At 41.7% G+C, this 14985-nt stretch overlaps 1 protein-coding gene across 4 annotated transcripts in view; it reads left to right on the forward strand.

The window, feature by feature from the left end:
• Positions 1 to 14985, forward strand: part of KDM2A (lysine demethylase 2A) — a 74571-nt gene that overhangs the window by 57018 nt on the left and 2568 nt on the right. For 3 of the 4 annotated variants that reach the window (XM_070727638.1, XM_070727649.1, XM_070727657.1), the window contains 8 exons: positions 5191 to 5274; positions 5733 to 5999; positions 6168 to 6299; positions 6409 to 6498; positions 10059 to 10768; positions 12565 to 12728; positions 13132 to 13290; positions 13448 to 13663. In XM_070727638.1, coding sequence (XP_070583739.1) covers positions 5191 to 5274; positions 5733 to 5999; positions 6168 to 6299; positions 6409 to 6498; positions 10059 to 10768; positions 12565 to 12728; positions 13132 to 13290; positions 13448 to 13663 — 1822 coding nt within the window. Of the gene's footprint in view, positions 1 to 2271; positions 2733 to 5190; positions 5275 to 5732; positions 6000 to 6167; positions 6300 to 6408; positions 6499 to 10058; positions 10769 to 12564; positions 12729 to 13131; positions 13291 to 13447; positions 13664 to 14985 lie in introns of those variants that run through there. The other variant, XM_070727667.1, reaches the window with a different exon arrangement.

Consider the following 14985-nt stretch of genomic DNA (forward strand, 5'->3'; position numbering starts at 1 on the left):
CAGTGGTACCTCTACTTAAGAATGCATCTATTTAAAAACTTTTCTAGATAAGAACTGGGTGTTCAACATTTTTTTGCCTCTACTTAAGAACCCGAGCCCGGAAAAATTTCCCAGGAAATTTGAGAGCGGCACAAAGGCCTGGCCAGTTTCCTGCCATTCCCCCTTTAATCTTGGTCATCTCAGGCTTTTCTGAGCTGCCAGAGGAGCCTTTCGGTGGCGCTTAAGGAGGCTTTGGCAGCCCACAGTGAACGGAGGGAGGCGTATGCTCCTCCTCGCAGCCTCAGAGTCCTTCTTTTTTTTCCCCCTCACCTCACCTTCTTTCTTTAGCAGTGACTGTCCTCTTCTTCTTCCTCTTCCTTCCACCCAAATTCCGAGCTTTTATTTCTTTCCTAATGGGTTTGCACACATTATTTGCTTTCCCATTGATTCCTATGGGAAAAATTGCTTCTACTTACAAACATTTCTACTTAGGAACCTGGTCACAGAACGAATTAAGTTCTTAAGTAAAGGTACCACTGTAGCTGTACCTCTCGGCCGTTTCACAGATCTCAAGACATTTCCCCCCCCCCTTCCCGTTTCAAGCCAGGGGTAATTTAATTTAATTTATTCGACTTCTATGCCACCTGATCCCGTCAGACTCAGGGCGGCTTACAACAATAAAGAAATAATTGCATGGGGTGAGGTATCATCAGTACGCTGATGATGCCCAGTTATACATCTCCACCCCATGTCCACTCAGTGAAGCGGTGCAAGTGATGTGTCGGTGCCTGGAGGCTGTTAGGGTCTAGATGGGTGTCAACAGGCTCAAACTCAACCCTGATAAGACAGAGTGGCTGTGGGTTTTGCCTCCTAAGGACAATTCCATCTGTCTGTCCATTACCCTGGGGGGGGGGGGAATCACTGACCCCCTCGGAGAAGGTCCACAACTTGGGTGTCCTCCTCGATCCACAGCTAACATTGGAACACCATCTTTCAGCTGTGGCGAGGGGGGTGTTCACCCAGGTTCGCCTGGTGCACCAGTTGCAGCCCTACCTGGACCGGGAGTCAATGCTCACAGTCACTCATGCTCTCATCACCTCGAGGTTCAACTACTGTAACTCTCTCTACATGGGGCTACCTTTGAAGAGTGTTCAGAAACTTCAGATTGTGCAAAATGCAGCTGCGAGAGCAATCATGGGCTTCCCTAAGTATGCCCATATTACACCAACACTCCTCAGTCTGCATTGGTTGCCAATCAGTTTCTGATCACAATTCAAAGTGTTGGTTATGACCTATAAAGCCCTTCATGGCATCGGACCAGAATATCTCCAGGACCGCCTTCTGCCGCACAAATCCCAGCGACCGATTAGGTCCCACAGAATTGGCCTTCTCCGGGTCCCATCGAAAAAACAATGCCGTCTGGCGGGACCCAGGGGAAGAGCCTTCTCTGTGGTGGCCCCGACCCTCTGGAATCAACTTCTCCCCCCGTAGATCAGACTGCCCCCACCCTCCTTGCCTTTCACAAACTCCTAAAACCCACCTTTGCTGCCAGGCATGGGGAATTGGCCGCTCCGTTTTATGTATGGTTTGTTTGGGTTGCATGAGTGTTTGTAATCAAGGCTTTTAACTGTTTTGCTTTTTTTTAATCATTGGATTTGTATTTTGTATTCCTGTTGTGAGCCGCTCCGAGTCTTCAGAGAGGGGTGGCATACAAATCTAATTAATAATAATAATAATAATAATAATAATAATAATAATAATAATAATAATAATAATATAAAAAAAAGAAGTCGAACGTCAACAGTAGATTAAAACCCCATTATAGTAGGCAAAGTTGGCTCTTCTATGACATGTGGACTTCAACTCCCAGAATTCCTGAGCTAACATGATAGGCTAGGAATTCTGGGAGTTGAAGTCCACAAGTCATAGAAGAGCCAGCTTTGCCTACCCTTGTAAAATCTAGGCGTTGTTCCTGTCCAAAGGCCCCCTTATTAAAGAGGAATTCGCTTGTGACCGAAATAGTGAGGCAAGGGCTGTGGCGGGCGAGGGGGCGGGAGGAGAGAGAGGGAAAGAGCCCGTAGCCGCAGCAACCCCAGAGGAACGGGTTAACATAGAGCTTTTCCTGTTCTTGGTCTGCAAAGTCTGCCAGAGTCTCAGCCCTTTGGGGGCTGCTGGCCGCGGATTCTCCAATTGCAGTGGTGGGGGGAGGGGGCGAGGGCGTCAGCTACGGCGGCCCTCTCGACCAATTAGCGCGCAGCCAAGCGCTGAGTCTGGCCCTCCCCTCCCGACTCTGCAGCAGAACGGCTTTTCCGTTCTGGTTCTCGGCTTCGCCCGGCCTCCTTTTTTTCTTCCCCCCCTCTCCTGCCATCTTCCGTTGCAAAGCACTGCTGGGAACTGCATGTGGGTGACGCAGCAGCATTGTTTGCGGGCGAGAGGAAGCTTCCGCCGAAGGGGTTCTGGAAGGAGCATGCTCCGCCGAGGCAGCTGCTCGGGCTGGACGAGAGTTGTTTGAAAAAAAAAAAGGAAAAAAACCCCAAAGTGGCCCCCTCCGTCTGCGCCGAAATCCTCGCCTGTGGGAGGACGAAGGATTGATTGGATGGGAAGAAACTTGTGTGCCTTAGGAGGAGGGCGGGGGAGGGAAAAGATCGAAAGCGAAGCCGTAACCGGGCAGGAGAGAAAACAAAGAGGCTAGCGGGAAAACTTCCTCGCGGGGGACTCTCTTCGGCTGCCTTCGGTGGAACGGAGCGCGCAAGGTCAGGCAAATCCGCAACTGCGGGGCTGGGTTTCACGATCGGGGAGTGGACTTCTGCTGAATGAGCGGAGAGCGCTTGGATCGGGGGGGGGGGGATTTTCCCGGCGGCGGCGTTTCCTTTCATCGGTGCTTGTCTGCATTTTGGGGTGGGGGGAAGTGCAGAATTGATTGATTGAATGGGAAATGCAAAGCTGCTTAGTTTGGCTTTTTTACTTTATTTTAGAAGGCTGTAAGACCCTCTCCTCTTCTTAAACAAGTTTTGCCTGCGATCTGTTGGCTATTGGAAAGTAGCATCTTCTCAAGAGTAGTTCCGCGAGTAGTTTGGGGGGGGGGTTGCTACCCCTTTTCTCTTCCTGCCCCTCCGAATGGGCTCTTTCTAAAGCGTCCGTGGGAATCGGAGGAGCTGGGTGTTGTCCTCGAGAGTTTCCGCGCCTCTGCGGCTACCCCTAAAGTGCCTCTGTCTGAAGGAGTTCGCGTGTCTCTCGTTTCCCCCCCGCCTTTTCCCCCCCTTTGCCCCGAGCAGCATGTGTGTTCATGCCCTCAAATGCCGACCTTTCCTCTTAAATATGTGCCGTAAGGAAGAGGGCGGGGCTTGGAGACTTGCACGTTCTGCTGGGCTAGCCGCGACAGTCACTTCCTTCCACCCACGGTTGGGTTTTTTTTCTTCCCTCCCTTCTTGAAGGGTGGGGAAACAGCTGCAAAGCAGGGTGGATTAAAAATCCGTTTTTAAAAAAATTAAACCCAACTAAGCTTTGTTAAAACACGCAGACTTTTTTTTTTTTGAACGGAAGGCTTGATCTAAATTGAAGTTTACCGTCTCTTTTAAAAGGGATTCTAGAAAGCATTCTAGTCGACTTCACTGTAAACTTCCTTGTTATAAACCCAAAGGAAAAACGGCAGGTCTCGTGAAAATGTCATAAAAGGCTGCATTTCTGTTATTTAAATTGTAAATGTGGAAGTGGGTAGTGGTGCTTGACCTTTAATTGCTGTCTGGGATGGGCACTAGTAAAAATGGTGTTATCGGTATAGCGATGTAAGTGATCCAACTTTATTCTGACCTACAGGTATGATTTTAATCCATGCGGGTTGCAAGAATACTTTTATTACATCTTTGAACCAGATAACCACCAGCTTGCTTATTTCACTGGTTCTCAGATTTTGTTGCTGTTTCTGTGTTGTTGTTAAAGTGCCATTTTATTTTAATTTTAAATTGAGGTTTCTTCCTGTTGACTACTCAGCCAAGGATGAAAAGGAACATTTCTTTTTCCTGTCTTCTACATTATTTGGTGGGAAGTGTTCTGCTTAAGAATTACTGTTTTGGGCTAAATCAAAACACTACTGTATGTACAGTTTCTGTGTCATAGGGAAATAGCTCTGTCTGATTGGTTTCTAGTTTTTGCTTTTGGAAGTTCCATCTTTGCATTTAAGCATCACTTAAATTGTTGCTTATTTCTACATCTGTAAATAAAATGTGGTAACAAAATTCTATCTTTGAATAGATTTGTATTTTTCATTGTGTAAATGTGTTAAGTCTGCAGGATTACAGCTTCAGGAATAGGAGAATTCAGTTTCTTTTGTTGCATATATGTTCATTACTTAGAGCAATCTTATTAATCAGATAGATAGATTATATACATTTGGTTTAGAGTCTCAGTGTTGGTTTCCCCTCATTCTTAGCAATTTTTAAGTCTCTCATTAATAGACATTTCCTAGCAGAAGCTTCATATGGGAATATGAATTCCTTGCATTGGTAAGTGCCAGCAAGAGCAAGCCCAGCCCATGCAGTGTTCTTTCCATCTTGGCAGCAAGAAACACTGCACTCCCTGCATAAGGCAATGCCAGTAATGTAACCATAGTAACCCCAAGTAAATAAAGCACATCTGAAACGGCAATCAAGAGTGGGTGGATGTGGGGTGGACAGCAGAAGCATCAGAAACGGGGGACATTTAGGCAGAGATGCAGAATCACCTATGATTTTAGCCACGTGCTACTAATACTGAGCAAGAGACTAGTGACTCAGGTTATTCAGTGCTACGGTATATGGGAAAGACAGATGAACATTAAAGCAACATTATTAGGGGGGGAATAACCTTAATATCTGCTGTTGAATTTTATGACCAAATTGTCTTTCAGGTTAAAAATAAGTCTAATCACAATAGTTCAGCACTGATGCATTCCTTTCTGTATGAGTTGGATATTGTAATAGTATAGAAACAATAAATATTGGATTGTAAAGTCCATATATCTGCACAATTTTTTGGTTTTTTTTTAATTGAAGATATATGCTTTTGATTGTTGAAGTAGATTATGGGTAGCAATATGCAAAATCTTCCTTAATAAATAGGACTATTTGTTTCTACAGAAAGTTACTGTAAAGATTATTATTAAAAGTATATTGAATGATTTTAAATTTCTACATAGTTTAAAGGTATATTTTTATTTTCTCTGTTCTGCTATAGCTATTGCTTGAAGAGTATTCTAACAGTGACCCCAAACTGGCACTTACTGGAATCCCTATTGTCCAGTGGCCGAAGAGGGATAAGGTAAATAATGGTTCTCTGTGTTTGTTCTAATAACTGGAAAATTTGTGCTGAATATACAAATCCACTGTGTTAAATCCAGCCTCTTATTTCAATTAAAGAACCAAGAAACAGTCTTTTGCCACTGCTTTTATTCCTACAAATGCACAACTGTAGAAATGCATTGCAGAAAGTAAAATTAAGGATAATGTAAACAGCAGTAATTTTAAAGCGCTGATTTCTAGGAATTATTGCCACAACTCAGAATTAGTTAATGATAAAATAATCCTGTTATTTGGACATCTTATCTTAGGGAGCAAACTCCTAACTCCTTTCCCTTTTCATGCATAATTTTTTTCTATTCCTATGCTTAGAGCTTTTCTGTGATTGAATGCCTATTATTGCATTGTGGTCTTTTGAAAAAAAAGAATCTTTGGTATTCTACGAATCTACATTTAATATCATTTTTCGCCCATTGACAGCTCAAGTTTCAGACTCGGCCAAAGTTAAGATTACCTGCCATTCCTATCACCAAGCCCCATACCATGAAACCAGCTCCACGACCTGCAACTGTGAGACCCACAGTCTCTCCAATAGTATCTGGTGCACGAAGGAGGCGGGTGCGATGTCGTAAATGCAAGGCCTGCCTGCAGGGTGAATGTGGCCTGTGTCACTACTGCAAAGATATGAAGAAATTTGGAGGGCCTGGTCGCATGAAACAATCTTGTGTCTTAAGGCAATGTTTGGCGGTAAGTGATGCTACGGGAGAAAAGCCAGTTGCCTTTTCAAAAGAAATAAACTTCAGTTTGTATAAATGAAGGGGATGATTCTTTTTGAAAATATCCCTGAATCCAAACTCAAAGCTATAGTTGAAATCCAGATAGACATTTCTGATATGATTTGTTTTAACTTTGTAGCCCAGACTGCCTCATTCTGTCACATGCGCACTTTGTGGAGAGGTAGATAAGAACGAAGATTCCCAGGATTTTGACAAGAAACTAATGGAGTGCTGCATCTGCAATGAAATTGTTCATCCTGGCTGTTTACAGGTGAGGAACTTTAAATTACCTACACACAACAACTTGATTTACTTTGCAATAAAAACAACACCAACATGAGTCTCCTTGGAAATTACTGCTGATTTTCTCTCTTCTGCAGATGGATGGGGAAGGGCTGCTGAACGAGGAATTGCCAAATTGCTGGGAATGCCCAAAGTGTTACAAGGGAGATGAGGCAGAGAAAGGCCAGGTAAATAAGTGACTTTTTAAAAAATGGTTGTGCATAGTATGCTGCTCTTGAGTAACAAGGAAAACTGTTGTTTGTGGAGGGGCTCAATATTTCATGTAGCTTTTTTGATTGGGAAGGTGAGATTGGTGCACCATCTTAAGTTTCTTGATTTATTTATGTATATTGAGAACAATTTGCAGAAAGTGCATCAGTAGTTCTAGCAACTGAGCTTTGGATATTGTTGCAGAAAATACCTGCATCTATTAATGAGCACAAGAGAGACTGTGCATTGTTTATAATAAGCAGATTGCTTCACAGTTGCATCTTATGACCTTCCTGGAATCTAGTAAGTTATGATATTTTGCCAGGGAGAGATCAGCATCCAGCTATTAAATAGAAAATATGTGACAGTGCAAAAACTGCAAAGTTGGGCTGTTGGGCCTGAACAAAGATCTTTCTAGTGAAAACTATCCACAAAGTGGTAATCCTTCAACAAAGATCTTTCTAGTGGCAACTATCCAAAGTGGTAATCCCTTTCTGAGCATTGCAAGAGGAGAATGTTTGCCCTCTGGGTGGCCCTCTGATTCTTCATTCCAGTCCTAAGTAACTCAGAACATAGTAGTAAGGAGTCCTTGTATGAGCCATCGATTATGATGTACTATATATGAAATATTGTTCAGCAAGGGAAGGTCTTGACTCATAACCTGAATATTTGCTGGAGAATTAAATCTTGACAAAAAATGTAGCATCTTCCTAATCTGCATAAATTAGCAACTCAAAGAAGCATTGTTTTATTTCAGTCTGGAAGAATAGTTGGCTTACTTTTCACATCCACTCATCTGCTTCTTCTGGTACATGTATACAATATGCTATTGAAAGTTCCTAGTTACATTTTGGATCATGGCATAGACAGTCTTGAGCATATATTGCTTTAAACTTTGGTTAAATATGGTAAAATGCATAAATATGGTAAAATGCAATCGGTAGAGATAATTTGAGGCCAGTTGGAAGAAGAAAATATATTTCATTCAAATGAATTAAAGGATTTGTGGGAGAAAGATTATTCTGGTTAGAGTCAATTAAATTTATAGGACACTCAAGTTCCAGCAACTTTGGATGGTTAACGAATTGTTAAAAACATTTAAAAAGTAACCAGAAATGCAAAAACCTAGATGGGAACAAAGAAAAGGAAGCAAAGGAACATCAGCCATCTTTCCAAAGATCTGAGCAATGGGCCATATGTTGAGGACCCTTTGTAATATCAGTAGAGTGAGGACTGTTTGAATTTCAGAGGGGGAACCACATCTTAGATGACAGGTAGCGAGGTGCCATAGTGGTTAGGGTGCAGTATTTCAAGCTACTTCAGCTGATTGCTAGCTGCAATTCGGCAGTTCAAATCTCAAGGTTGACTTGGCCTTCCATCCTTCCGAAGTGGGTAAAATGAGGACCCAGATTGTTGGGGGCAATATGCTGACTCTGTAAATCGCTCAGAGAGGGCTGTAACAGGACTATGAAGTGGTATGTAAGTCTAAGTGCTATTGCTACTGCTACAGAAAAGGTACAATTCTGGAGTCTATTAATCCTGCCAGATTGAACCAGACAGACAGATGGAAGACAGTCTCTGAAGTAAATCCTTCAAAAATTAATAACGGGGAAGTTAGAATTCCATTTAGAAAACAGACACTGGAATATGCTTTCCTTAAAAACTTGAAGAATTTATCATGATCAAACCAATTGCACCCTTTTCTAGTCCTGGAGGCTTTGCTTACAATCACTCTTGGGTCATGGGACACTTCCCATCTAGATTATCACAATGCTTCAACTGGTCCAGAATGCGGCAGTGCGGATAGTAATGGGGATTCATAGGTTTGCCAACATAACACTTCTGTTGTGCAAACTGCACTGACTTCCAATTCATTTGCAGGTGAAAATAAAGGTATTGGTCATAATCTTTAAACCCCCATATGGCATGAAGCCAGGTTATCTGTGGGAATCACTAAAGGATATTTACCAGTCGGACCAGGTCAGCTAGATCAGGAATCCTACTTAATAGGAGCTAGAAAGCATGTCTTACCCTTGGCAGCCCTAACCTTGTGGGCATCTTGTCCCCTGATGTTTGACAGGCTTTGATCATTTTAGCCTTCTGTAAGACTCTAAAGACCTGGCTTTTCCCCCAAGTATAGAGAGAGGATTAGATAATGGCACATTAGTGGGGATTGGCACCAGGTTTTTCTAGTGATGTTTTATGTATTGACTGGTTGGTTTTTTTATAGTTTTAAAAATGATTTTATATGTCTTTTAATTTTTGATTCGGAGCCACCCAGAAAGATGGGCAGTTTTGAAGTGTTTTAAATAAATGATGATGACTGCAGTAATATAGATTTCAATGTTTGTCTCTGAACTTCTCCCCAAATAAGGTGTCATTCTACCATAGAACTAAATGTCAAAATTTAATATGAAATAGAAATAGCAATTTGCATTACATCCATAGATCCTGATGTTTAATCCAGGTCGGAAATCCAGGATGGAAGTCCAATTTGGTTCCATTTTATTTCACAGAGGAAAATCATATAAGCTAGAAAGGCAAATTTATGAAGAACAGCAATTTTAATAATGCATTAAACTTATATGTCGGGGGTCAAAGAAGTGAAAGAGCAACTTGAATCACTTTCATGAATATTTACCAGTTACAAAAGGAAAAGGAAGGAAACAATTTTGTGCTTTGCACTCTTAACCTTTTGTCTGGGAATAGTAGGAAGGGAAGGCAGGAAAAATCCCAGACAAAAAGGGCAGGAAGGTGTGGGGACTGATGAGGAGGGAAATTAAAAATCTACTGCAGTAGAAAAGAAAGTACTGCAGTAGAGATAAGGAGAAACAATGGGAAAAATTAAGGAAACAAAATGAAAGAAAGGGCCAAGTTTGCTAAGGGAAAAGGGATAAAAATAATGTTCGCAACAAAACATTCTATCACAGTTATGCATGGTATGTATGTATTATGTATGGTAACTTAGCAGGCTGTTCCTACTAAGAAACTGGCAACTCTTTCCACTGAGGCAGCATAGGCCTCTCAAGTGCTGTAGTGTGCCTTAATTCCTTTGTGCTTCCTTTTCTTCGTGTTCCATCCACATAACTTTATCTCTACTTCCTTTCTGGGCCACACAGGAAGTGAAGACTGATGACACAGCCTGTCTTTTCTCCTTTTGCTCTCGATATCTCACATGATGCTGCTATCCTGTACTTTTCCTAAGGGAAAAGACACATTTTATGTTATTATTATTGATCTTTTTTAAAGTATCAAAGTACAAAGAGGAATTCTCCATCTCTGCTGAGATGTTAGTACACTAAGTGTCGCACTGGGACCGCCAACCATTAGCCTTTTAATGTAGTAAATCACTGTATATTTCCTATTCTCATTTATTTTTCTAGTTGAAAAAATGTAGGTTTCTGCTTGGCATCCATAGAAAGAAAAAGAGAGGGATTTTGAGTATTGTAATTTATCCCTGATCTATGGTATTTATTCCAAGGCCCAAACTCCTGCCATTTGATATTTAAATGGTAACTTAATATCATTCACTTTATAGAAACGGAAAATGGATGATGGTGATGATGACACAGTTCAAGCCAAAGTCCTGCGCCCCTTGCGTAGCTGTGAGGAACCTCTGACTACGCCACCCCACTCCCCTACCCCAATGCTGCAGCTTATTCATGATCCCGTGTCACCTCGAAGCATAGTGACACGATCCTCTCCAGGGGCAGGTCCTAGTGACCATCATGGCGCCAGTCGGGATGAACGCTTTAAGAGACGACAGCTGCTTCGGCTACAGGGCACAGAACGCACAGTTGTGCGGGAAAAGGAAAACAACCCTAGTGGCAAGAAAGAGCTCTCGGAGGTAGAAAAAGCCAAGCTTCATGGTTCATATCTCACAGTCACATTGCAAAGACCTACCAAAGACGTGCATGGCACTTCAATTGTACCCAAGTTGCAGGCAATCACTGCCTCCACTAATCTGAGACACTCCCCCCGTGTGGTCATGCGCCAAAGTTCAGCCAGGACACCCCAACGGGGTGGAGATGAAGAATTCGCAGAGGAGGAAGAGGAAGATGAAAGTGCAGATGATGATGAAGAGAATGCTGAGGAAAATGGGGCAGCCAGGCTAAATGGACAGGGGGGCAGGGCATCAGATGGTGAGGAAATCTGGATGCAAAAGGAAGTATGGATGTCTGTCTTCCGATACCTTACTCGCAAGGAGCTTTGTGAATGTATGTGTGTATGCAAAACCTGGTACAAATGGTAAGTGTACAGAAATTACTGCCAGAGCAGTTTTTACAGCTCATTTCTGTTAACATCTTTATTTTTCACAGTGTCTTACACAATCCTTACATACCATCCCAAAAACCTAGATCAAGTTGTATTTGCTGGGCTTCAACTGACAGATGTATAAATAAGCAGAAATGGGGATACAAAAAGGAATAAATACATTCATGCACAATATTTGTCAAGCATGTATATATTGGCTCCATGCTCAAGCGACAGTTGGGGGGAAAGAATAAATGTACAGATTATAAGGAAGTGTTTTGCTAGTAATGGCTAAAAATGGAATCTTGTTCATTTGAAGCAAATATTCTGGACTGATCTGGTGTAATATTTTACACGCCATAATCTGGGCATGACTTAAGTATGTTACAATATTCTAAAGAGAGCTGCCATCTGGTACATTTTAAACTCCCTGCATTTTGAGTTTTATCTTCAGACATTTATATATCAAAGTAAAGATCTGTTCTATGAGTAAATTATATTTAAAACACTTTGCTTTGATTCTTTCCAAAAGGCTAACTGAGCTTTTAAGTGTACAGCACTTAATATTGGAATATGTAGATATACATTGCGAATATGTATGAGTTCACATTACAAATCTCTACAACTGAAATATTCAATCTGTGTGTATTACTATGCAATTACAGTGGTACCTCTACTTAAAAACGCCTCTACTTAAGAACTTTTCTAGATAAGAACCGGGTATTCAAGATTTGTTTGCCTCTACTTAAGAACCCAAGCCTGGAAAAATTTCCCAGGAAATTTGAGAGAGGCACAAAGGCCCGGCCAGTTTCCTGCCATTCTCCCTTTAATCCCGGCCATCTTGGGCTTTTCTGGGCTGCCAGAGGAGCCTTTCAATGGCGCTTAAGGAGGCTTTGGCAGTCCAGAGCGAACAAAACATTTTCCTTTCTCTGGGCGCTGGGAGAGGGAATAAACCTCTACCAGCACCCAGAGAAAAGAAACTCTCCCCTTCGCTTTGGGAAGGGACTGTCCTTCTTCTTCCTCCTCCTCCTCCACCAACCAAATTCCGAGCTTTTATTTCTTTCCTAATGGGTTTGCATGCATTATTTGCTTTTACATTGATTCCTATGGGAAAAATTGCTACTTACAAACATTTCTACTTAGGAACCTGGTCACAGAATGAATTAAGTTCTTAAGTAAAGGTACCACTGTATTTGGTCTCTGCATAAGTTTTAGACCTACTTCTTCAGTGTCTTTGTTGTGGAAAAAATGCCTGGTTTATATAGTTAAGCTGAAGTTAAATAGCAAGCATGAACCATCATTTGGATTTTTTTCTAGTTCTCTGTCTGCATACTTTGAATGAGATATTTTTATATCTTATTGGGAGGGAGTAAATGTGTCAATGATTATCCAGAAAAATGGTTCTAATCACTGCAAATCTTCATAGATCCAAATGAACTGTTTGAAAGATTATTTGTACAGCAGTGATCTAACTACTATAAAAAGCCATGTCCAAACATATCTTTGTAAATAGAAAAAGTTAACTTTCATATAAAAAATAAAAGCATAAATATATATATGTGGTGAAGAATTGGAAGGTAACTATCACCAAGACAGAAAAGATAAACTACTTATATCCATATGATATGATATCTCAAGCTATATCTTTCATATCTGGACTTTGTTTCAGAGTATATACTGATCCACTACACTATAATAACATTGCTGTGAAAGAGTTGTCAGCAACTGTTTAAGTATATATAAGTGATGTAGAAAAGTATGTTCTTGATCTAAATCAATATATTTGATAGGTGTGGTGATAGGAGATTGTGGACAAAGATTGACTTAAGCAGGTATAAGTCCATCACACCCATGGCTCTTGGTGGTGTAATCAGGAGGCAACCAGTCAGCCTTGACCTCAGCTGGACCAATATTTCTAGAAAACAGCTTACCTGGCTCATCAACAGATTACCAGGTATGTACTTTTATCGGGCTGGATGCATCTTTCTGTCATAGCCTCCCATTAAAAGTTTCCCATTGAACAGATTAATCTCCGGTGATAGTTGATCACTAAGGTTGTTTGTGAATACAGTTTAGGATTCTGAATGTCATAATACGGCATTCCTTTGCTTGCCCAAAGATAACTATTGGCCTAACTCTTAACAAGTTATGAGGCAAGTGTTAAGGAGTTATCAAAGAAATATTGTTCTTATAATATGGATATTGTTCTTAAACTGTGGACCTCAGCAATCGTCAACTATTGGCTCATACTTACAATCCGGAATGAAGGTTCAAAATAGAAATCCAGTAGCCAGGGCCCTGGAAATGTATACAGAAAATAATTCAAAAGATGTTCACATCTATCTATCGTTCAACAGGCCTCAAAGACCTCATCTTGGCAGGCTGCTCCTGGTCAGCAGTATCTGCTCTCAGTACCTCTACCTGCCCCCTTCTCAGGACCCTCGATCTTCGGTGGGCAGTAGGAATCAAGGATCCTCAGATTCGGGACTTGCTGACACCTCCATCAGATAAACCCAGTATGTTTGTTTTTCCCTTTGCATAAAGCAAACGCAGAGCTTGTGGGTGGCAGACAGGTTGATAATGAGCAAGAGAATTAAAAGGGGAAGCTTGGGGCTGAAATACACAATCGTTGTTTTTTGTGCCCTTTCAATGTTATTGTGTATCATACAATAGGTCAAGACAATCGCAGCAAACTCCGTAACATGATAGACTTCCGATTGGCCGGGCTGGATATTACTGACGCCACACTCCGGCTCATCATTCGCCACATGCCTGCGCTCTCACGGCTTGATCTTAGTCACTGCAATCACCTTACAGACCAGTCAGCCAACCTGTTAACAGCTGTGGGATCTTCCACACGAAACTCACTCACTGAAATTAATATGGCAGGTATGTGCACTTGCATTTTTTTAAAAAAGAAAAAAGAAATACATCTCTGCACTCTACCCTGGCAAGAACCACCGACCTGCATAACCTCTGGTTTGATGCCCTGTGTTTGCAAAAAAGGGCAGTTTTAAGCAGATAGTGACCTTTTCTCCCAAGCCACAAACATATGATACCTTTCTGAACCCAAAATCCCATAAAAGTTTGAGATGCTTATCTTCCATATTTCATAGGCTTTTCCTCCAGTCTTTAGTAAATATGGATAGAACAAAACAGTCACCAGAGGTAAAAATTACCCTGCATGTACTTGAACTTGGATAGTATTCCATTATAAATATTTTAAAATAAATGCATTTGAAGTAGCATGTTAAAATTAAATCCTATGTATCAGTGATGGTGAACCTTTCTTTCCTCGGGTGCCGAAAGAATGTGTGTGCGTGCTACCATGCATGCACGAGTGCCCACACCCATAATTCAATGCCTGAGGAGGGCAAAAACAGATTCCCCCATCACCAGGAGGCCTTCTGGAGGCCGAAAATGGCCTGTTTCCCAACTTCTGGTGAGCCAAGTGGGCTCATGTTTCGCCCTCCCCAGGCTCCAAAGACTTTCCTGGAGCCAGGAGAGGGTAAAACGTCCTCCCCCATCCACCCAGAGGCTCTTTGGAAGCCAAAAACACCCTGCTAGAGCCTCTGTGCAAGCCAAAAATCAGCTGGCCAGCACACATCTGCACCTTGGAGTTGAGCTAGGCTAGGCAATGGGTTGCGTGCCAGCAGATATGGCTCCATGTGCCGCCTGTGGCACCCATGACATAGGTCCTCCATCACTGCTATATATAGTACAAGCATTTTATTGATTGTTGCACATTCAATAAACATTGTCATATACCCCAGAAGGAAAATAATCCTTCACAAAATGATCAAGAGTTCAATAGTACTTGTCTTATTCTATAATAGCTTGTCTAATTGCTAATTATGTCAGCTTGAAGAACTGTTCTGTTACATGCTTAACTGATCAGGATATCAGATTATATAAAAGATTAAGAACTGCTAATAGAGAATTATTCTTTAAATGTGTGCTTCAGTATTCTTGTGCATTTATATCTCTTCTTCTCTGTAATATTTTTACACATTGAAGAAGTGGGTGTGAGAGCCAGTTTAGTGTAGTGGTGAGGGTACTGACCTAGAAACCAGGAGACTGTGAATTTTAGTCCCAAAATAGGCATGAAAGCCAGCTGGGTGACTATGGGCCAGTCACTCTGTTAACTCACCTCACCGGGTTCTTCTGGGAAAAAATAGATGGTGTAAAAGAAGTATTATGTGTGTTTGTAC

This window comes from Erythrolamprus reginae, chromosome 1 (genome assembly GCF_031021105.1).
Source record: "Erythrolamprus reginae isolate rEryReg1 chromosome 1, rEryReg1.hap1, whole genome shotgun sequence".
In the NCBI taxonomy this organism is placed as follows: Eukaryota; Metazoa; Chordata; class Lepidosauria; order Squamata; family Dipsadidae; genus Erythrolamprus; species Erythrolamprus reginae.